The following is a 24,423-nucleotide window of genomic DNA, read 5'->3' on the forward strand; positions in this document are numbered from 1 at the left end:
CCCCCCCTCCCGTCGTAGAGGGGACTACTGTCAAACCGATCTGTGCATGAGCAACAGACTTGCGTGGTCTGGATGTTGAAACTTTCCGACACATTGCTGTGCCCACGTGGCTTCGGCGGGATGCCACCCAAAAGCCTCCAATGCCTATCCTGGGTGATGGGTACCATCCGTACCCTGGTCCCAAGCTCCGAACGATGCAGCGAGGCATCTGGAAGGGCCAGGTGTGCGAGCCTCTTGCCGCCGTTGCCCTTGTAGGCGCCCACAGTGTGTTTCTCCTGCAACCTGTATTTGTTTTCCCAAGCCTTTCCGCTGTATTTAAATAGGGCGGCCTCCAGCTGTTCCACGGAGCCTGCAAAAACTAGCAGGAATCCTCCCCCTTCCTCGAACAAGCCTGGGGTGATATAATTAATATTGATGGAGGGGAGGGAGGGCCTGCAGTGGAGGAGTGACTGTACGCTGTCTCAGTTGGATCTCCGGCCTAACAGGTCTCCATGGCAACGTACACCTCAGCCTCATGCAGAATTCATGTTGGCCTTTCCTGTCCTGTCAGTATGGTTCCTCTCTTCCCCATCACTCGTCACTGGCATCCCTGAGTGACTTTTTGTGTATGTGTGGGGTGTGTGTGTACAGGTTTTATCCCCCCCCCCCTTTGGCATGTGTATCCTTTGCAAAATACCTGTAGGAATAAAAACCCCATTGTCTGTGAAGCCCCTGACACTTCCAGGTTTGCTTGAGATGATTTGTGTTTTCATAGTAAAGTCAGAGTGCAGCTCAGCAATGCTTACACAGGCAGGCAGCGACCCTCCAGGGTTTCAGTGGCAGTTCTCATAAGAGATGCCAAGGATCAAACCTGGGACCTTCTGCATTCAAAGCAGATGCATGCTCTGCCACTGAGTTATGGCTGGCCGTTCGCCTGTCTTTCTTTCTTCAAAAGAGGAGGAAAAATTGGGGAGTGTGGAGAGGGGGGGGGAGAGAGAGAGAGAGAGCGCAATGTGGGCCTCAGACTCTTAATAAAGGCAGTTCTTCAAAGCCTCATTGCTTCCCCACCCCCAACTCCAGTGTTTGACATCAGGGAAATTGATAATGTACTCTCGGCTTGTGGTGATAATAGTGAAGAGGGTTGGAACACGGGTCACCCAAAGGTTGAGGTCCCCCCCCCCCTTTTGGCTGTCGGCATTTTGGGTGCGATTGAAACACATACCGGCAAATCCAAGTTGCACAATTGATGTTGATTTGGAGCTCATGGGCAGCAAAGCCGCTTCCCTCAAAAAAAGTTAGTTGACGATGGGAAGTGATGGGGAAGTGCCATGTAAAGTGCAGGATAAACAATTGCCCGGCATTGTCTAACCTCCCCACAAACAAATCAGAATAGATGCTCAATAAACAGGCTATCTGGAAGCAACCTGGGAATTGTTCAGCTCCTGTTGAGGGCTTAGAACTCAAATGCTAGATTCTGGAAATGCAAAATATTTTTGTAACCCCCCAGTCAGGATTAAGAGGATACCGCTTGATTAAGAGAATGCCATTTGTGAGTGCCAGTAGAGGCCATAATAATTGACGCCAGAAATACTACCACTGCAATCCAGTAAATCACATTTCCCTATTTTTAAGATGTTACAAATGGTTGGCATTTTCATTGCCTCCCATTTCTTCTAATCTAGGGAGTTTCCAGATGGGTGTGTATTTTGGGATTGGTGCTTCTCATGAGTGCCCAGCCTTTTGCAGCATTCACACAACATAGTTGGCATCAAAACTCTAGCCAGGTGCTATTCCCCCTCCCCATTTCATTTGGATTTGCCCTTTCTGGAGTTGGGGCATCCAAGAAGGAAAGGAAACCTGTTTCCAGTGACCCATTTGCGATACCTCAGTGAACAATTTACAAATGACACGGAATAACACTTAAAACAACAACAACAACAACACAACAGAAGGTATCTGTACACCGAAAATGTATATTTCCTCCTTTCCCCAGTGAAACTGGCATGGCATCCTGCAAATAATTGCAATTCTGTTCCAGGAATTGCAGTTTGTTCCAGGAAGCCCACCCACTTTGGACCCACCTGCTGCTGGAATAAGGCAGGAGACACGTAGAAGGTCCCCACACCCCTGCCTTAGAGGGAGATAGTCTTTATTGCAACTCTTTGTTTTGTGCATCCTGGCGTATTTCGAGTTTGTCTTTCCTGCCCTCACACGCCTACCGGTTACCTGGGGAATACATCCTTGAGGTATGCACAACGACAACCTGTAGACAAATCTTGCCTCTGTGGCCCATCAATACCCATTAGAAGTAGAGAACAGCCTACTCAATTAGGCAGCCTATTTTCGGCCCCCTGCTGCCAAGGCTAAATTGCCCTCTGCAGAATATTCCCCAAAGCCTCCAGCAGTGTAACTTTTCTATAAGGGGGCCAGTCCTCCCCCTGTGTCTAACTGGGTTAGGGGGGGGGGAGGACGTAGTGTAACTCTGTGTAACTGGCCTAAAATATTTTTCTTCTTTCTTATACACTACCGCTATATTCCTTCTCCTCCCCAGTACTTTGAAGCGGTTGTTGCTGACTATGAACCTAATGTTTTGATTATTTGCTCCATAAACACCTCTCTGCTTTAGTAGCCTTTTTACTCAGCAGCCGGCAGCCTAGAGATGGGGAAACCTGTTTCTCGTCTTGTGTCCCGTGAACCAAGGATGTCACTGGATCATACCTGTGCAACTTGCTGCCTATCACATTTGGGGACCTTAAGCTGAAAGATAAAATATTTTTAGCCCTAAGGACTACAAACTTGTATATCCCTCCCTCCCTCCCTCCCTCCAAAGAGCATCATGTAGTTCGCTAGCATATGAGTCTCCTGAAGCTCTGTTTCATTTGCTGTTTATGTGATGTATTTACACTGTTTTATTGGTTTGAGACTGTAATTCTGTTTTAATGGATATTGTGTTTTATATACTGTACATCATGTACCCGGCCAAGATTTTTTTTTAAAATATTAAGAGGTTTAGAAATATTTTAAATTAATTTATTAAATAAATATCAAGACACAGAGATTAGCATAGCCTCTGATGTGCTAAATTCCTATGTACAGGGTGTGGTTTGTTTGTTTTTACTGCAAGTGAGCTTTCAAAAACAAATCCAATCCTTTCAACTGGAGACCAAAGTGGAATTTCTGCAACACATGCACCAAGCTTACTAGTCGGTTTTCTGGTGAACCTCGACCTGCCCTCACTCAGAATCATCCCTAAGGTATGACTTCTGCAGTAGGTAGCTCGTGACCATTCAGATTGGCAAGGCAGAAGTGCAAGGAGCCCAACAGTAGGCAGAGACTGAGCTAATGACAGGCGTGGCCAGGACCAATGACAGGCAGAGCCAACTAATTCTAGTTCCATCCCCATTCCAGGTGGAGGCTGGCTGGGGACACTCTGAGGTTGGTGGGGCTGCTCCTGAGCTATTCTAATGGACCAGCCTCCACTGGGCTTCAGCAAGCTCTTGCATTCCACCATCTTTTGCAAATACGTATATGGTAACTGTACCACGATATGATAGTTTTGCATAACTCCTAGTTGGTTCACTGTGAGCACTAGAGACGGTCCCTTTTGCTGCCCGCACTGTAGGCTTTCTCTGCGCTTTCCCCACCCCTTCCCTTCCAAGAAGCATCTCGTTGCATGTTTGGACCCAAACAGAAGAGCTCTGTGTTCGTGTACACGCAGGAGGAGTGTTTATTTTTCCACCCCAGTGCTTCTGCCTTCGGAGACTTTTTAAGAGCTATGAAACTAGGTAAATCCTACGCTCCTATCTCCCACCCCGGAGTTTTAATCGCCTTTCCTGCTGAGCTTTTCTGATTGTTTTTTCTACCGCATCCTGTGTGGCAAGGGATGAGTTTGTGTGTGTGTGTCTTTCGGTGAGAGTGTGATTTGGATCCCCTCCAGACTGGCAAATGGACATCATGCTTTAAATGAGAGCGATTCAGATTCAGAACAAAAGCCAGAAAGATTGTTTACCAGGATGTATCCCCTCTTTCCAACATAGGAAACTGAGTCGGGCCATTGATCCATCTACTCTCTACACTGACTAGCAGAGAATCTCCTGGGTTTCAGGCAGGGTACATTCACAGCCACACCTGGAGGTGCCAGGAATTGAACCCAATACTTTCTGTATGCAAGGCAGATGCTGTTAGCTCAGTACCAGAAGGTTGCTGGGGGTTACCCAGACCTCAAGGGAACTTTGCACATGCTTGAGGGTACTTTCTCTATTATTCCTTCCTATTTTCCCAAGGCTGACCTGTGGCTCTAGAAAACTAGGTTTGGGGACTAAGCTTCAAATCAAGCCCTTGCCCCAACCTTGTTTGGGTCTCCCTATGTGGGTCTTATGGTGGAAGAAGGACTGGTGTGGATTTACCTCCTGCAACACACCTTTGGGGCTATGAAGTTGGCTTCTGACAACTCCTGCACCTGTTTTCTTGAGTGAAGAGCTTGCTTTTAAAAAAAGGAAACAGGTTTAAGAATCTACCTCAATGTTTTTTCCAGATTCTCTACTTGGAATTCTCACGCCAGACCCTTAAAAATTATTGGGCATGCTAAACTTCCATGTAATGATCATTGGGCTCTTTCCAACTAAGATCTGCTCAGAATAGACCTATTGTAAATAATGGAACATACGTTAGCCATGTTGGTTAATTTCAAAAGCTCTACTCTAAGTAGGACTGACATTGGATACAACTCAATATCCCTTACCCCTGCAAAATCACCTCTGACAGGGCCACCTACCTGTCAGTCACCTGACATCATTATGGTCCTCCCCCCCTTAAAGTTGGCCCACCCCAATGTAATTGATTTGGGGAGGATATTTTTTAGCATTTTAAAGGACACCACAAGCCATTGCAGCATTTATCAGAAGTACCCACTGAAATCAGGAAGGCTTACTTCAGAGTAAACATGTTGGGCAGAAAACTAGCCAGCTGCTGAATTTGTTCTGCTGTTGAGACTTGCTATTTCCACCCTCACTCAGCTTTTGAAAATAACAATGGGTCTGCTTGCCTGCCTTTTTTCCACACTGTTTGCAACAAGTGCAGACAGGGAGGCTGCCAAAACAGAGGACATGAGCAGGAGAGAGTGGCTAATTAAATCTGCCCTGGTTTAATCTGACACTGCAGAACCCCATTCAAATTGCACAAAGATATCCTCCTGCTCTCCAACCCCTGCAGACATCAATTGGTGATCTGTAAGTTGAAATGTGTTGAGATTTCAAATATACCACTTAAGTGACGCCAGTTGCTGGGAATTTTTCTACAATGTCACGATCAAGTGTTCTGCCTTGTACGGAAGATTTTGAATTTTCCTGCACTTGCTTTTGAGAAGAGATGTATAGTATTACGCTCTTAGACCACAATCCTATGCTCATTTAATCTGGGAGTAAACCCCATTTAACACCAGTTTACCTGCGAGATTGTCTGACCCCACATATAACACTTGACTACTTTGATCTGTTACAATTGCCACATAATACTCATTCCGTATTTGTAAGAGTTCTGCACTTTGGAACTCCTTGCCTATTGAGTTCCACACTTTGGAACTCCTTGCCTTCACTGCGCACTTTTTGGTGCCTGCTAAAAACATTTTTGTTTAGGCCAGCCTATCCAGACTTCTAAAAATCTGTTTTTATCTTATGTTTATGTTTATTTTTTTACTGTTTTTATTAGTTGTTTTTAACTGTTTTTATTTACTATAATTTCATTGTTTCATTCTTTTTGCAAACAGTTGTTTGTTTTTTGCAACCAAGAGTCATATAAATTTTGTGAAATAAATAAATAAAATGGAATGCAGCGGAACTTCCTTTGAATAAAACATGCATAGGATTGCATCTGAGGATGACTGGTGAAGTGCAAACAGTGACCCACCAGAAAACACTTCTTGCCATAAAAGTCTCCAGGGTTGGGTTGCATTAGGTGTTTTAGGACTGTGGTGTAAGCAAAGATTTTTCCTCCCCTCTGGCTCAGAATTTAATCCAAGATGGAGATAATTCAGGATCATTCATTTGAGCTCAGCATTGCCACCCTGAAGTAGCTCATTTCTGGTTCTGGAGAACTTCCCCAGAATCTCTCTTATCTGACCACATTGAAGTTATTTCACAAGGGCCTGGAAGGCAGTCTCTGGCGATACGCTAGTGATTCAGCATTGCTTTTGGGGCTTCCTATCCACCCTCGTTGTCTAATCTTCATACTTTCATATTGCTTGGCACACAAGCCCTTCTCTCTGCTCTGGTTGTCCATGGAACCCTTTGTCCTGTTTCCCCGCCCCATTGTGAAAAAAGGCGACTCTGAAATCCCCCACAATGCTCGCTCTCTTTTTCTTCTGGGGCCTTTTCTTGTTTTTTATTTATTTATAGGGTTTCCAGCTGCTTCATTCCTGCCATTTTGCCCGTGTTACCAGGGCTCTGCATGACTTGGAATAAAGACTCCTTTCCACGGGTCACTTCTGCTGTGGCTTGGTTTGTGTATGTTGTTGGTGTGACTGCTCTGGGAAAGTGAGGACACCCCTCCTTTTTCAGTGTGGGGGGGCTACATTCTTTGGGGGTGTCTCCACTTGTCTGGGCAGGGTCTGGAAGCCATTCTTGTTAATTTGCTGTTATAGCGGCAGTGGCACTCCATCCTCCATCTGGTCCCAGCGGGTGGGGGAAGAGGAGGCAGTGAATGCTGCCATCAGGACAGCTGTTACACCACAGAAAGTGACTCGGGTTACCTGTTTGAAGGGATGAGCAGTGACATCCATCTCCTCCTCCTCCCTCCACTCAGCCAGGCCCAGGCAAACATCCTGCCCTCGCCATTCCACACATGTTTGAGGTTGGGGCCATCTCACCTTCCTTTGCCAAGCGTACCTCTCCTCAAATTACTCCGGAGATTCCTCCTTAATTCTTCTCTGCCCACAACCCTCCTGGAAACAGGTCAGTTGGCAGAAGAGTAGGAAAGGGAAGCATGCGGAAATTGGAGGTGCATCACCGTTGGGGGGGGGGGGAATTAGGAGTAGTAGGCAATCACACGCTTTGTTTCCCCAGCAAGATTGCAGACGCTGCACGCGCTTACTGACGAGTAAGCCTTAGGGATGTGGATTTTGTTTTGACAAACCTTTGCCCCCTTTCTCTCACTCCCGTCTCTTTTCCTACAGCAACAGGGGCGGAGGTGGTGGTGAGGGCTGGAAAAGGTCAGCTACACAGCTCCTGCTCTCCGCCCCCCCCCCCGCCTGCTAATCCAATCCTTTCCAGGAGTCTCTGCCGTTCTTGAAGGTTTTAGGCTAACACTATAATTGATCTTCTGCAACACGTCTCTTGTTCTTGCTGCCCCTCCTCCCCAATACATAGGCTTGCTGCCAGACCCTGGAAAAAAAAAAGCAGGATTAGGGTTGGAATTTGCAATTGCATTAAGCTGGGGCAAGTTTACCAGAATCGGGAGCTTCCCCTCAAGTCCAATGCGTGCTTATTCAGCTACAACCAGACTAGCCAATGTGGTTGTTGTTGTTGGACCACAGTTCAAATTATGACCCCCCCACACACACTTTTTTTAAGCACAATTATCCCTCCAATGGTTCCAAACCTTTCTTACCAAGTCTTCCACCTGTAATCTTGTCCATTCCCAACAATACTTGTTTATCTAGCTGTAATACTACAAAATCCATGATGCAGTGCAACCTGCTGTGTGCAAAAGCATAGGAACATACGATGAGTGGCCAGGGGCCAGAAGCAAAAATGGTTGGAGCAATGGATGCGACTGTAACCTCTGTACAGTAGGTCAGTGTTTTTCAACCACTGTTCCGCGGCACACTAGTGTGCTGCGAGATGTTGCCTGGTGTGCCGTGGGGAAAATGGAAAAATTACTTTATATATAGTCAATATAGGCACAGAGTTAATTTTTTTAACATTTTCTAATGGTGGTGTGCCTCGTGATTTTTTTCATGAAACAAGTGTGCCTTTGCCCAAAAAAGGTTGAAAAACACTGCAGTAGGTTACATTGCAGCCATGCAAAAGTCGGATTATCTGCAGACCTCCCTCTCTCCATCCAGGCCAGCAAGAGATGTTATCACACATTATCACCGGGCAAAAGCACACAAGGAAGATGCAGGGCAGGGCAGCAGTGTTGCCTGAGAAGGGAGTGGCCTGAAGATAAGGGGTATGGTCTGGGAAAGGAAGTGTGGCCTGAAGAGAAGGGGTTGTGACCCAAGGAGAATTCTGGAGGCCAGATAGACCTGGAAGACTGCATCTGGTCCCTAGGCGTGAGGGTCCCCCTTCCTGGAGTAGATGGACCAGTGCTCGGACTCCATATAAGAGCATCACAAGAAGGAAACAGAAACTGGAACAGGTTCAGAAGAGAGCAGCAAAAATGGCTGTGATATTGAAGGGAAGCTTGAAGGAACTGGGTGTGTTTATCCTGGAAAGGAGAAGGACTCATAATCACACTTCAAGTACCTGACGGGCTCTGTTGACATAGATCTGCTGTCAAGTGTGAAGAAAAGCCATAGTCAGTTTTGTATGTATTCAGCAGCCAGGAATTCCTGAAATAGGCTCACTCCCTAAGCATCAGGAACAGGGATGCTGGCTGGCCTGGCTTTGACTCCCCCTCTTCCTCTCTCTTGAACCCGCTCAGCCTGCTGTGCACAAAGGCATCTTCCCTTGTCTGTGGAGGAATAAAAGATTGCCATGGCACCTTTAGATGAGATTTCATTTCAGACGCAATAATCTAACAAGAATGTTCCCATCCCTTAACAGCCCACCTGCAGTTTGATATTTAATCAGGAATCGGCTGTCGCGTTTATTACAGTGGGAATCCCAAGACCATTTCGCATCACGCTTCGTTTGGGGAGGATCCCCCCCCCCGCCATCCCCCCACCCTTTCTCATCCAATTTGGGTTCCTCTTTTAGCCAGGCACACTTGAAATAAATGGGACAACCCCCCACGGTGCCTTAATTTAATTTAACTGTGGGTTTAAAAGCGTTGCTCAGTCCACGCCTTAAAACATTCATCCTTTATTTTTCCTGGTAAGTTTTCCCATTTGATTATTCCTTTCCCTTGCTTTACTAGACTCATTTCTGCCAAGACGCCTGGAATTTTGATTGCATATAAAGGACTCCCATTTCAGCATTTGGGGGGGGGTGTACCTTCTGACTCAAACATGGGCCACCATCGCCACCCCCCTCTGACTTCCACCCTTGATGATGGAGCCAATTATCTTAAACCCGTTCCATGTTTTTAACATTTCACTGGGAACATTAAAGCCTTCATTTCATTTATTCATCCTGGCTTTTTAGAGGTGTCTTGGAGAGAAATCCATCTCCCCCACCCGCTGCTGGTGGAAACAAAGCTATGGATTAAGACCCCCTCCTTGCAAACACAGGGCATTCATTTATTTTATTATTTAGTGCGTTTGTGCTTCATTCTTCAGCCAAAAAGACTCCCACAGTGGCTTACATATAATCAGTTGGAAGTTGACAGCTCCTGTCCACAGGCATACAATCCAGAAGACACAACACACAAGGAAAATGGGACAGGAAGGGCAGAGGAAGCAAACCTGGGTGCCCATCCTTAAATCCAGATGGATTTGAGCGGAATTGTAATGTGGGGGTCACCAACACAATACTCAATCCCAATTGGTTCCCCTTAGGATTTGGGTATAAGGTTTTGGTATGTTGGTGTAAACCTGGGGATCTGCCCCCACCAATCCCTACCCACCATGGATATGCTTTTACCTCCTGCTTGGATTCTCTGTAGCCCTGTTTTGGCTATAATCCAGTTGGTGCTCACTACCTGAGGTTGCTATTAGAAGGCGTAGTAAAATGTCCTGCTAAATTATGTGGGGCACCTCTTTAGTCAGCTTAAGCTTTTCTTCATCCATTAAGGTAATTGATTAACTAGAAGGAGCAGCAGACAGAGAGAGAGAGAGAGAGAGAGAATAAGAGAGAGAGTTCAAGACTCCTGCACCCTTTACAGTTGCATCAAAAAACTGCATTGGGGCAGATGCAGCTTGTCACTCCTATGTATTTGGGGGGGGGGGAAGGGAGGCGTGGAAGTAACCCCAGCCGATTGCTTTCTTTTGCAGAAGTATTGTGGGTACAGTAAACTAGCCTTCCAGTGCATCATATCACCCCAAGGGGCTGCAGTTAAGGAGGGGAAAGGCCGAGGTGAAAAGGGGGTGGCTGCTAGCCTTCCAGCTAAAAATTCAGTTAAATTAATTATTATTATTATTTTAAAAAACCATTCTCTTTGTTTCTTTCCCTGTGATGCACAAGGAAGTGGATCTTTCTTTGTTTGCTCAGTAGATTGGACCCCGACTGAGTCAGTGAGATATAATGGCCGATAATAAGCACCTTTTGCGAAGAGCCAGGGACCTCTCTAATAAGAAGAAAAGGCTTTGGAGGGGGCTAAGTGCTCCTTGCCCTTTCTTTGAGAAGACCACCACTTAAGCCCCCCACCCTCCCACCCCAACCTCTTTCTCCTGGGTGTTTTAGGAGTAGAAGGTTTAATAACAGATTTCATCCCTGTACTCCTTGGGGGTAGCTGAGCTGCCCCACTTTTGATTAATTGACCCTGACAGCTAAAATAATTTGTAGCCTTATAAAAAAAAAAGGCTTCATTATTATCTCCTACTGTCTCAGTAACAAGTGTGGGTAAGCAGCATCTTCATGTACAGCCAAAAAGGTTGGAAGAATGGAGCGGTCCTTCCTTCTTCCCTGACTCCCCACCCTGTCTTCCTGCCCTCCCATCCCAGCAAACATCCGTCTACAGCACAGCTGTGGCAAACCATCCTTTTAATGGGAAAGACCGAAGGAAGCTTTAGCTTAGTGATTGGAATTAACCCAAAGTGGGGTGGGGGGAATACACCTGGGCCTACTGAGATGGCTTTCCTTCTGAGCCCACCACAATATATCACTGTTCAATCAAGGAGCATCTGGCAAGATAGATGGCTGTTTTTTTCTCCCCCCGCACCCACACTCCTCCCATGGCTGTTGACCCTTTTGCTTCTTTTCAGAGATTTGCTCTTGATTGTCAACATTCTGTTGCTTGCATCTCACCGGCCGCCTCTGAGTGGCTAGGATGCTCACAAACATTCTGTGGCATCACAGGCCCCTAGCCAATGACGAGAGGAGGTGTAGTGATAGACTGCTGATGGGTTTTTTTTTTTTAAAGCTTTTCTGTTTGTTGGTTTCGATACTGTACTGTGACTAACAACAGTCACAAGATTCCTTAGCAGCTGCTCAGGAGTTTGGCAATAGGATGTCTGAAAACCTCCATCCTTCAATGGGTTACGACGATGACAGTGCTCTGAAATTTCTCGACTGCAGCCCAGTTCAGACAAGCACAGAATTCCTTGTGCACTGTTTATTTACAAGATTGTCAGTTCATTCTCTCTGGACAGGGAACCATGCCCTTTCAGATGTTTTCTCTCATGTATTCAGCCACCCAGTTAAGCATGCTGATGTAAGCATGTTCCTGGGTTATATCCCCATCCTTATCACAGCAGTGAGGAGCCAGGAAATAAGCTGATATTTAACAGTACTTACACTGCTCTATAATTTTGTACACCAGGGCAGGGAACCAGCAGGCCAGTTTTGGCCTGTCAGAGGTTTCACTTCGGATTGAGACACCGGACTTTGCTAAGCCACGCCCACCTGTCAGTCAGGTGATTTCGCTCCCATGGGTGGGTAATGTCGCCTGATGGGCGGTTCAGTCCTGCTGTCTCCTCCCATTACTCCCAGGAGTCAAATTGGATAAGTTGGTGGGATTATTCATCTGTCAATCACCTGTCATCTTTGTGCTGCCCCCTTGTCAAAGTTGGCCCATGGAATGAGAGGAGATGGATGGAGGATGGAGTGTGCGAATATGCAACTGGCCTGCTGGACAAAGGCGAACACTTGCATTTGTTGCCCTGCTCAAATTTGCCTCTGGCCCCGCTCACCACTGGCATGTGGCCCTCAAAAGGTCACCAATAAGGGCATGTGGCCCTTGGGTCTACACTGTTTGGCAAGATCTCTCCAGAGTTTGTGGCAGATGTCTTCCATCTGTGGATTGAACCCGGGGCCTTCTGCAGTAACCCCTTGCAGTGTGACTGCTGTGATGGTTCCCCTCAACCCTGCTGCAGCCCTGGTGTGGGGCAGAGATGCTGGAGCAAGGTGCGGCTGGAAGGGATATATAGGGTGCCGGGAGGACTGCGAAGCAACTCAGCCATATGCCATCCACTCCACATTCATATATCTTTCATGGCCTCCCCATCCAGCTGCGTCCTCGCATGCTCCCAGCCCTGCCAGGGGAGGCAGAGGCACGAGAGCCTTGCTGAACCTGCGCTGAATTATTCACCAGGCCTTGGCCCTGACAGAATGAAATAGGGAAAGGAGGGGAAGTTATCTTGCAACCGAGGGGATGGGCTCAGTCTCAGACCAACATGGGCGACAGACGCAAAGCAGGGCGCCTGATACAGCCTCAGGCTCGGACTTGCCACTATCTCTTGGGATGCACTCAGACAGGGGTGGGAAAACCCAGACCCGGCCCTGCAGACTTCTCTCTCTGGCCTTCCTGAGAGGCCACCCCCCTTCCCCAAACCACCCCCCTCACCCAGCCTTACTCCATGCTCCCTCCATAATGACTTTTGCTTGGCAGGAATGTGCTTTGAGATTGTGATCATGTGTCTCTGTTACCTGGATAGAGCACGGGAAGATAGGAGTGTGTGTACAGGAATCTCTGGTAGTGCAGAAGATCCCAGGTTCAATTCCTGGCATCTCTAGGTAGGGCTGGGAATCTTCCCTGTCTGAAACCCTGGAGAGCCACTGCCAACCAGTGTGGACAGTGGTGATGATGATAATTTCTTTATTTGTACCCCACCCAGTCACTCTGTGTGGCTTCCAGCATATAAAAAATGACTAAACATTAAAAGCTTCCCTCTACAGGGCTGCCTTCAGATGTCTTCTAAGTATTGTATAGTTGCTTATCTCCTTGACATCTGATAGGAGGATGTTCTACAGGGTGGGTGCCACTACCGAGAAGACCCCCTGCCTGCTCATGAAGGTTATAATGATTGTTTATTCATGGGGCAACCCAGTCAGATGTGTGGCATAAAAATGAAACAACAATAACAGCTATTATTATTATTATTATTATTATTATTATTATTATTATGTTTACCAATGAATTCCTAAGGGAGCTTCTATAGTCTTGCCTGCATGGGGTGTGAGTAGAAACCAGTTTAGCGTGCAAAAATAATTTACACACATTGCCCCGCCCACTTTTGCATCTGACCCCGCCCACTACTGGCACGTGCCTCCCCCATTCCAAGCTTTCCCATAAGGGAATGTTGCCCTTAGGGTGGGGGAAAAAAATGTCATCACCCTTTTCCGAATGGGAGAGTCCAGGGGCTGAACTCAGGACCTTCTGCATGCAAAGGAGATGTTCTACTGCTGAGCTTACAGCCCTTGCATCCAGAAGGCTTCACTAGGGCAGGCATAGGCAAACTCCGGCCCTCCAGATGTTTTGAGACTACAATTCCCATCATCCCTGACCACTGGTCCTGTTAGCTAGGGATGATGGAAATTGTACTCCCAAACGTCTGGAGGGCCGGAGTTTGCCTATGCCTGCACTAGGGGATACACTGATTAGCAGGTGCTTTCCATGGATTCAGGGAGGGTGTCTCTCCCAGATCTACCGGGAGATGCCAGGGGCGGGGTCTAACCTGGGACCTTCTGCATGCCGGTCAGGTGCTCTAACCACTTGAGATACAGCTCATTTTTTTCTTGACCGTTGAGCTCCAGCCCCCACAGCTTGGCAAGAGGTACCTATGTGCCTTCGGACCTTTTCCCAACACACATGTCTTCTCCCAGCACCACCGAGACTCTTTGTCTTCTGTGCCGTCCTCTCTCTCTCTCTGAGTGACAGCTTGATAATGCACTACAAACTCTTTTAAGACTTCAGCTGCAGGAAGAAGGAGCACAAGAAGGATGGGGAGGAGGGCAGCCGGGGTGGGGTGGGGAGTGGGCTGGTTGGCTGGATGTGGGGGTGGAGAAAGGGAAGGAAATAACCATCAAGTCAGTCTCTCTCTCTCTGCATTTTTAGACCCCCATTTTGCTTTTCTCGCCTCCCTTCCCCACCCCCTTATCTCACTGTGCGAAAATGGGGGGGGGGGGTTGTTTCCAGAAAAAGACTCTCTCTCATATATATATATATATATATATATATATATATATATATATATATGCGTGCTGAGAAAGAGACGATCCACAGAGCTTCATAAAAATGATAAATTGCTTTTAGATATTGGGCAGGAGCGAACGAAAGCTTCTTCTTCTTCTTCTTCTTCTTCTTCTTCTTCTTCTTCTTCTTCTTCTTCGTCTTCTTTATTTATTTGACGATATTAGTCTCTTAGCGCTGTGCATTGTTGCTGTGCATATGAGCTTAAACTCTCTCCAGGCAGCTGAAGCCAGGCGCCCAAGTATTGAAGTGTAAATGAACCGCCGGCAAGCGTGCTGTTTTTCTTTTCTTTTCTTTTCTTTTTTCTTTCTTTCTTTTTCTTTTTTTTAAAAAAGCATTCCTCTCCCCTTTTATGATTTCTCTTTTCCCACACATTATCTTTTTTATTCATTTATTTTTTATTTATTTCCGTTCTCCCGCTGTTATGTAGGCCAGGCCTTTTCCTTAGCTGGGCGCTTTGTCCGTAGAACGCAGCCTCTTTGCGTGTGGGTCTGCGATGTTCCTATACAATTATAAATTAAAATATACATATAACTAAATCAGTAACGGGGAGAAATGCATAATAGGTGTGTGTGTGTGCATTGCGAAGGTGGAGAGGGCACGAGAGGGGCTGTTCTTAACACTGACAAACATGCCAGGGCATTTATGTGTTTTTGACATTTCTGACCCAGCTCTCCATCCCTCAATTTCCACAAGGCAATGCTGAGAGAAATGTATTTTTCATTGTGTTTATACCCTGCCCTGTTTTGCCCAAGGAGCCCAAGGGGCATGGCTCTCCCTCTCCCCATTTAATCCCTAAAACAACCCTGTGAAGTCTGTTAGGCCGAGAGAGGCAGTGACTGACTGCAAGGTCCCGCCCAGTGAGCTTCATGGCCAAGCAGGGATCTGAACAGTATGAGATATATATAATATGTCTGAAAAATAGTTAAGCAGCAATTTTTTTTTTACAAAGTTAAATAAGCAAACAACCAAAAATCAATCCTCACAGAAGCAGCTATAAATCAACAGAATTATTGAGGGCAATAACTAATTATGCCAGTTCTCCTTCCTTTCTTCCTCTATTGATATCCCACCTTTCCTCCAAGGAGCTCAGGATGGCATTCCTACTCTTTCCCCAGGTTATCCTGACAACAACCCTGTGAGGTAGGCTGAGAGACAAAGGCTAGCCCATGGGTAGGCAAACTAAGGCCCAGGGGCCGGATCTGGCCCAGTTACCTTCTAAATCTGGCCCGTGGATGGCCCAGGAATCAGCATGTTTTTACATGAGTAGAATGTGTCCTTTTATTTAAAATGCATCTCTGGGTTATTTGTGGGGCATAGGAATTCGTTCATTCCCCCCCCCCCAAAAAAAATAGTCCAGCCCCCCACAAGGTCTGAGGGACAGTGGACCGGCCCCCTGCTGAAAATGTTTGCTGACCCCTGGGCTAGCCCAAAAGCTTCATGGCTGAGTAGGAATTTTGCTACAAATAGAGAGGGGAGGGGAAGGGAGAGAGAGGAAGAAGTGATTGTAAAAGGAGCAGCAAGGAGAGATGGAAGCACTTGTCAGCTTGGGCAGGTCAAGAGGGTGAGGATCGGAGGAATGGAGGAAGCTGCTTTATATCCAGTCCACCTCGCCCAATATTGTCTACATAGGCTGGCAGCAGCTCTCGAGGTTTCCAGACAGCGGTCTCCCCCAGTGCGACATGGGGGTGTTCTTGGCGATTGAGCCTGGAACCTTCTGCATGTCAAGCAGAAGGTTCTACCACTGAGCTTTGGCCTTTAACTATAAGTCAGGTGAGGAAGGAGACAGGAGAAATTACAGCATTACTCTGCTGAACACTTTCCACCTAATGGGTAGACAGCATGAGTGGCAAGGACTGTGGGTGTCGCGGCGGCACCGCTTCTCCATTAAGCCCGCAGCTCCCTGCCAGGGATTTGGATTCCAGCCTTAGAGCCTGTGGATCAGGAAATCCTGCCTGAATTGGAGAGGCTGAGCACAAATCATCACATCAAGAGCACAAATCATCACAAAATCTGTGATAAAAGGCTGGCTTTTTACATTTGTAAAAATGTACTGTGGCTTTGTACATTTAAAGCACACCTCCCCCTTCCCAAATAATCATGGGAACTGTAGTTCATCCCCAGAGCTACAACTCCCAGCACCCTTGACAAACTACGGTTCCCAGGATTCTTTGAGAAAGGGAGAAGCGTGATTTAAATGGGCGGTGTGGATGTAACAGGTGTTTGGAGGGGGCCCTGGTGCCTTTAGGCCACTTCCTGCCTCACTCCTTCTACCCAGAAGGGCCCACTGAGAAGAAAAAGACTGCAAATGACTGCAGCTTAAAAAAAAACCCTGAAATTTGGTTGTAAGGATGAGTATGTGTGTGCGAGATCAAAGATGCACAGAATCATCTCAGCTAAGAGCAAGTAGCCCAAGGCTGTCGGTGGCCAAATGAGGATTTGCTACCCTGGTGTCCGAGATCTGAGGCTGATGCTCTGGATAACGGCGGCGCCTCGCTTTGGAGACAACATGAAAAGTCACACGTGTGTGTGTGTGTGTGTGTGTGCGTGCGCGCGTGCACACACTTCTCAGCTTCCCGTACCTGCCATTCCTCCCACCACCACCGCCCACCTCCCAAATTAAAAAAGAACAGCCAAGCACCTCTCCTTCATTTGCAATTTAGATGGGGAACTGGTTGGTGCTGGCTCCTCTGATTAGCATGCGTGATAACAAGAATAGTGCATCTCTTATTAGGAAGGCGACCCACCCTCCCGCCACATTCCTAATTGCAATCTGTAATTATTGTGTGTCTATCAAGTTGTGGTTTGAGGCTCAAAGCCTTAAAAGTTCCCCTAGAAACTTGTTATTTTAAAACACAAATTTAAGAAAATCTAAACAGAAAGTTTTAAAGGAGTTTGAATTTATGCAGCAAATATAACAAAATGAGATCAAAACAAGCAAACAATGAACAAGCATATTTAAAAACAGAAGAGCCAAATTATTACTTAATAATAATAATAAAATGCTCTCATCCAACAGGGTTGCCACAGCCTCTTTTGCTCCCAACAAAAAATAGTAAAAGGACAATACAACATCACACTGTGTACTCAGAAATAAAAACAGCAATTCAACAGTTTTGTTTGGAGAACTGCCAGGTATATTGGCTTGAGAGGGCCTCTGCAACCAGGGATTGATTTATGATGTGTCTGTCCTCTCTCTTTTGCCTTGCAGACTTTCAGAAACAAAACAAAGCATGATTTCTTTTTTAAAACAAAGCTGCGTGAGGTACCTGCAACCTTCCAGGGACCGTGTGCCAGCAGTGGGTGGGGCCAGGTGCAAAAGGAGGCGGGGTTAAGCTAAAGAACAGTAAAGCAAAGGATGTGACACAGGTCTCTTTGCTGTCTTCTTCCCGGGCAAGTAAGAGGTGTTCATGGTGGGAGGAGTGGCTTGCCAGGTTCCCAGAAGCACCTGATTAGCCACTGTGAGAACAGGATGCTGGACTAGGTGGGCCCTTGGCCTGATCCAGAAGGACTCTTCTTATATTCTTAGGACATACTCCAGCCAGGCAAAAACACTCAAGATGGCAAGGCTTGCGAGGGGCATGGGCTGGGGGGGGGGTTCCTGAGGGCCAAACAGAGCAGTCTTAAGGATCACATTCAGCCCTCCCACCCTGGTCTGAAGTTCCCCCACACTGGAGTGTGCTGTTCACACATATCTACTACCATTAACTTGCTGCTGACATTTGCTCCCAAATTGTCTGGTAACCTTAGGCTTGCCATACGTCAGGAGGGAATTGGGCAAAATGTGAGGGGAAACCCAGATGTATGGCAACGCAATGGAAAAAGCAGCGGAAACAGCTCAAAAAGCTTAAAGTCACTATTTTCGGGGTAGGTTTTGAGGTCTTTGCGGGTGTCAGGAATTTTACTTTTTGAAATATGGCAACCCTAGGTAACCTGTTCCTCAGATTCTGACACTCACACCCAAAACAATCTGGCAACAGGCTCAACCCCTCCCTCTGCAGCCTCCCCCACACCTCTGTTTTATTTAGTTATTGTGTTTATATCCCACCATTTCCTCCAGGAAGCTCAAGCTGGCATCCATGGTTCTCTCCCCCGCCCCCCCCCCCGCCCTCATCTCATTCCCACAACAACCCTGAGAAGTAGGTTAGGCTGGATGGCATGGACTGGCCTGCCCAAGGTCACTGTGGTGAGCGTCATGGCCAAGTGAGGGATTTGCACCCCGGTCTCCCAGAACCTCGCGTCTCTCATTCTAGCATTCTGACCGCTATGCCACTACGGCTCCCCTCCTCGCCAAACACACATTTTATTTGCAAAACTATCTGTGATGAGTAGACTATTTTGATTAATGTTGATTTTATGGCTTTATTGAGTTGAGTCACTGGACTTTTTTTGGGGGGGGTTGCTAATTGAGTTGTTCATTGATTATTGAGCAGAGGCTTCATGTGTTTGGTTATGTTTATCTTGTCATTATCTGCCTCAGGGCACAGAGAGAGAAAAAAGCAGGGCACCTGTTCCTAAATAGATAAATTGGAGAAAAAGCATGCCAAGGAAACTATCTATCTTTTGAGGAAGTATGTAAAGATAACCATCACCTGGAGTGCTAGGATTTAGTAAGGGGGGGTCCATCTAGCTTGGTGCTGCCTCCTCCTTTGGGAAAAGCCCAAGGGTAGAGCATCTGCTTTGAAGCAGAAGATCCCAGGTTCACCCCCCCCCCCCCCAGCATCTCCAGGTAGAACTGGGAATGTTCCCTTACCTGGAAACTTGAAGGGATGCTGCCAGTCAGTGCAGACAGTGCTGACCTAAATAGACAAGTGGTGGCCAAAGGGCTCCTGGCCTTCCCTCTGGGCACCCTGGCAGCAGGGGAGAGACTCCTGCCTGAAACCCTGGAGAGCCGCTGCCAGTCACTGAGGTTGGTGGACCAAAGTTCTGATTCAGCATAAGGCAGCTTCCTATATTCCCGTTTCAATCCTTTATTGAGAGCCATTGTCCTTTATTTTCAGAGAAAGGGGCTGTGGCTCAGCGGTGGATGTAGCACGGGACAGGGGGATCTGAGGGAGCAGCCAGCCAGTGGCCGCCTTCCATGCTGGGGCTTCCCAGCTCATTTTTCTCAGACTCTTGGGGGCTCCTGTGATTCCTGCATGGGACCCTTCCAACCCTACAGAGTCCTATGATTCTGTAGTTCTAGGACTCAGTGTAAAACAGCTTCCCATCTTCCTATTAAGGAAAGGGATGCAGATAAGTGTTTTGCATGCAGAAGGTCCCAGGTTCAAGGCTGGAAATGTCCTTTGCCTGAAGCCCTGGGGATGCATTCTGCAGTGTGCTCCATGATTCTGTAGAGCCAAGCCAGAAAGTGCCACACATTGAAAATCATTTCCTTAATCCCAAATTGCCATTCTTACCACAATTGCTCCTCTTTCCATCACCTCCCGAGATCTCACCACATCCTGCTGTGATGTAGCATTTGCACAACGCATATTAATTCACAAAGCCCTTCGTTGACTTTAGTTGCTGGGCCCTCATGACAACTCTGTGAGGAAGGCCACTGTTTCCATTTCGCAAACGCTAAGGCTGAGAGTGACTTCAGGAAGTCCGTGCTCTTAAGGTAGCAGCTTGCGTGTGAGTTTCTCAGATCCCAGTTCATTATATACACAGGCTTATTGGCCATAAAAAATGTTCAGTCTTTTTTCCATAGCCATAAGGACTAGAATCTTGAACTGGAAACACACGCACTATATTCAAGTTGAGATTCATGCTCAGTTTCCCCTCTTCTGACAAACCAACCCTCATTCATTGCTTAACTATCTTTATCTTCTTTCCACTCCAATCCAGTGTGTCGAGGTGTGCTGTGTGGGTTTGGCGCCGTGTGCGAGAGGAGTGCAACAGGCCCCTCCCAGGGACTATGTGTGTGCAAGAAGACCACGTGCCCCTCAGTGGTGGCCCCTGTCTGTGGCTCGGATTATTCTACCTACAGCAACGAATGTGAGCTGGAGAAGGCTCAATGCAACCAACAGCGCCGGATCAAAGTCATCAGCAAAGGGGCATGTGGTGAGTAACTGAGCTGGGCTTTGACTCACATGGGTCAGGACAAGCCTCCTTGTCTAGCCTCTAATTCCCTAGTTCAGGAAGGTTTAGGGTTATGTTTATTAACTGCATACATCACTTCCCACTGAAGGAAGCAAACGAAAATATATGCTATAATAAAATCGCTAAAATGTTACTAAAAACGGATACAACAATACACTATCCTGTTAAAACAGTACAGTGCCCTTTAACTGATGTTGCACAAGAGGCTGGGAGAACCAAAATGTATTTGATTGGCACCCAAATGACAGGATTGGTGCCAGACAGGCCTTCCTGGGGAGAGCATTCTGTAGACTGGGAGCCACTGCAGACCAGGCCTGTTCTCTTCTCACCACTCTCCAAACCTTTGGGCATGTGTGAACACTTCCACCCTTCTTTAAATCTCACCTCTGTCACTAACAGGTAGGGTTGCCAAATGCCTGGATTTTCTTGGAAATAAATACCCGGAATACTGCAATCGAATGGAGTGTCTGGGCAGAAATTGGCTAAATGTTTGGGGAAATCTGGATGTATGGCAAGCAGTGTCGGCAGCGTCGTTTTTTTGCCAGTTTCTCTTAAAAATAGCTCAACAACTTTGGCAAAAAAAAGCTGTCAGAATTTTCACTTTTTGAAATATGGCAACCCTATTAGCAGGAAGTATGTGGATGTCTGGTGGGGAGGAAACAGGAAGTGAGCTTTAGCTGGAAACGGGAAGTAGGGAGGAAATTGGAAACAGACATTAGCTGGGGGCAGTCTAGAGAGAATGAGGCTAAGGGAGATCGCCTGAAAGCCTGTGTGGATACATGAGAGCTGAGCTGGGGAAGGAGGAGAAGGAAAGTTGGGGGCACTTTCTCTCCGAGTCCTGCGTTGAATCCCTCGGCCAAAATTCCTGCTCCCCCTCTTGCTGCCACCCCAGCCTTCTCAATGACAAACAGGCCTGCCTCTTTATGCCTCGGGTCTACCTGCAACAGAAGCACTTTGTGCATGCACACACAGTCTGATGTGCCTAAGTGTGGCTTGTGCCCCAGAGCAACTTATTTCCTGGAGAGGCCTGGCCGTAAGTGAGGCTAATGGACCCTCCTCGGTAACATGGCACGCACCAGCTGCTGGCGAAGAATTGTGCAAATGAACACCTCCCAACCCCCCCAGCCTGCATGTCTCCAAGTAAATTAAGTTGACCTTCCCTCCCTCCATTCTCAGTGCCCTCCCCTGATGAGGATCTCTCTCTCTCTCTCTCTCTCTCTCTCTCTCTCTCTCTCTCTCTCTCTCTCTCGATAAATCTGAGCTTCTCGTCTCCCGCTGGGGGCTCTCCTGGAAGCAGGGAAGGGAGGAAGATGCAAGTGCCAGAGTGATTTATTTAAAATAATAATAGGGGATTGGGAAAGGAGGAGGGAGGGAGGAGAGTGACAAATGAAAGGGGTTGTGAATAAATAATTAAATAAACGAGGCTGTAGCCGGGGCCTATAAATAAGACTAGGCCCATCCCGGTCAAATGTAGAGCAGCTTCTTGATGTCTCTTTCCTTCCCTCATTACATTTTGCTCATGGTGCGTTAAAAGATGTCCCGTGGCTGGCACAGTTTGGGGTTTCTTTGGCTTCTGACCGCCCCTCCCCCCCATGGGCATGCAGCTTTCAGAAAGACTGCCCAGAAGAGAATGTGGCCCTCAGTCTGTAGAAGGTTCCCTGTTCCTGGCCTAGCTCATATAATATAACAATACTACCACAAACTCCTTCCAAGTCTTTTATCCTCTCCATTTCCCTTTAGTATCAGTCATTTCATATCCCTAACTTCCTGCAAATAACGTCGTACTCAGAGCCATCCATGTAAGAGACAGTTTAAGCACAGGAGCACAATAGCCGTAACGAATCAAAGTACGCTACCGTATACCTTTGAGAACTCAACAATTACTGTTTAATTTAAAACATTGAAAGTTCGAATGAGCATTAAGTATGCTAAGAGGTTAGTTTACCATATGCAGCGCCAATCATGTCAACATTACACTTTAAACAGTCATGGCCTCCCCAGAGACTCCTGGGATCCGTAGTTTTTTAAGGGTGCCGAGATTTATTAGGTGATGGCCCCATTCCCCTCACAGAACTACAATTCCTAGAATGGCTTGACAATCCCTCTTTCCAGGGAACTCTGGGAATTGTAGTTCTGTAAGGTCTATTTCCCACCATTTGGTGGGGATTTCAGCAATAACCACAGCCATCTCTAAGCAGTGTACAAAAAACCCCAATGCAATAAGACTAAAAATGAGATAAAACTATAAAATGAGAATTCAGTTTAAAAGGCTTCGGGGTGGGGGTGGGGAGTCTTCAATAACTGTTGGAAGTTCAACAGGGAGATGAGGCCTCTTTGGCTTCAGCTGGAAGGAGGTTCCATAAAATTTGACCCACAATACTGAACCCACAGGAAACCACTAACAGCGACTCACCTGAAGACCTTAGTGATCTGGCAAGGGTATAAGGAATCAAGGGGTCCCTGAGATATCCTGGACCCAAGTTGTTAAGGGCCTTTCCTAGGCAACATCTCCCCCACCATTCACACTTGTCAAAGATTGCACCTCTCATCAGTTCCCTTGTTCAGTCATGCTTTTGCATGCTCATCAGTCCAGGCCCTGTGCCTCCTCTTCTTTCCCACAGGTTCAAAGGACCCCTGTGCAGAGGTGACCTGCAGCTTTGGAAGCACCTGTGCCCGCTCCACGGATGGGCTGTCAGCTAAGTGCATCTGCCCGTCCTCATGCAGCGGCGTGCCTGAAAACGTGGTGTGCGGCAGCGATGGCAAGGACTACCGCAGCGAGTGCCACCTCAACAGGCACGCCTGCGACAAGCAAGAGAACCTTTTCAAGAAGTTTGACGGACCTTGTGGTGAGTTTTCTGGGGCTTCCGGCTGCCTCACTGTTCTCTCTTTGGCCCTCCAGATGTTGCTGGGCTGCCACTCCTATCTTCCCTCAGTGTTGACTATGCTGGCTGAGGCTAATGGGAGTTCCCCATCTGTGTTTCAGTGTCTTAATAAAAGCCAGAGCAGCCGCTCATGCAGAGGCACAGCAGAGAACCTCCTTTCTAAATGGTTCTCCCATCTCCCAGGCACCTTTAGTCCAGGGGTGGGGAAACTGTGGGCCTTCTGGTGTCATTGGATTATGACTCCCAGCATCCCTGACCATTGGCCGTGCAGGCTGGGGCTGATGGGAGTTGGAGTCCAGCAAACATGTAGTGATCAACTGCTTGCCCACCATTGCTTTAGAGTAGTGTTTTCCAAACTTGGGTCTCCAGCTGTTTCTGGACTATAATTCGTATCACCCCTGACCACTGGTCCTGCTAGCTAGGGATGATGGGAGTCGTAGTCCAAAAAACAGCTGGAGGCCCAAGTTTGGGAAACACCTTCCCACACACAACCTTGGTTCCCTAGATGGTTTGGGACTACATCTCCCATCATCTCCATGCCATCTGTGCGTAGGAGTTGCAGTCCAACCACACCTGGGGACTCAAAAGTTTGGGAAAGGCTGTCTTAGTCTGAAAGTACTCTGAGGCTGTGCATCGTTAAAAGCTAAAACAAAAATGCTTTGTACATTCTCAAGGGAATTGTTTTCTGCTTTGTTTTTCCCACTCGGGTAAAACGGCCTCTTGCCCAAGTACCCACCAAAATTTGTAACCAGCTTCAGTCGTGCTCTGCTGTGTGTTTTTGAGGTTAAAGAGTCCTCTCTCTCCCAACCCAATATATACATGTGTGGCTCTTCTAGTCTCCATGGTGATGTGTTAATCCTCCATCCTCCCTTTTGGGTTTCTCTCTCTCTCTCTCCCTCTCGGGAGGGGCCGGATAAGAATGTAGATATTTCAGAGTCTTCGGATTTTATTTTATTTTTCAGAGCTTGTGGGTTATGTTTGTTATGAAATAATGCCCTTTTGTGCATATGTATTTCTTTTGATAATGAAGTGGGAATCAAGTTGGTTCCTCCCAGGTATAATCAGCTGGGTGCTGAAAATGCCCCTGTGGAGAGACAGAGAAGGAGGATTAGCCAATAAGTAGTCCTGTATCTTTGGTGTTTCTATAAAAGTGCCCAAGGGGTGAATGGAAGGCGATTTCGATAAACCCAGATTAGGTGGGAGGGAGCTGGAAGGCCAAGGATCTCCACCTGTGCTCAGATACCTGGTGTGT

General features: G+C 47.2%; 1 protein-coding gene across 6 annotated transcripts in view; it reads left to right on the forward strand.

Moving 5' to 3' along the window:
• Positions 1–24,423, forward strand: part of AGRN (agrin) — a 231,126-nt gene that overhangs the window by 125,852 nt on the left and 80,851 nt on the right. For all 6 annotated transcript variants that reach the window (XM_033156285.1, XM_033156287.1, XM_033156286.1 and 3 more), the window contains 2 exons: positions 20,035–20,250; positions 22,911–23,135. In XM_033156285.1, the coding sequence (XP_033012176.1) occupies positions 20,035–20,250; positions 22,911–23,135 (441 nt within the window). The remainder of the gene's footprint in view (positions 1–20,034; positions 20,251–22,910; positions 23,136–24,423) is intronic.

This window comes from Lacerta agilis, chromosome 8 (assembly GCF_009819535.1).
Source record: "Lacerta agilis isolate rLacAgi1 chromosome 8, rLacAgi1.pri, whole genome shotgun sequence".
NCBI classification, from domain to species: domain Eukaryota; kingdom Metazoa; phylum Chordata; class Lepidosauria; order Squamata; family Lacertidae; genus Lacerta; species Lacerta agilis.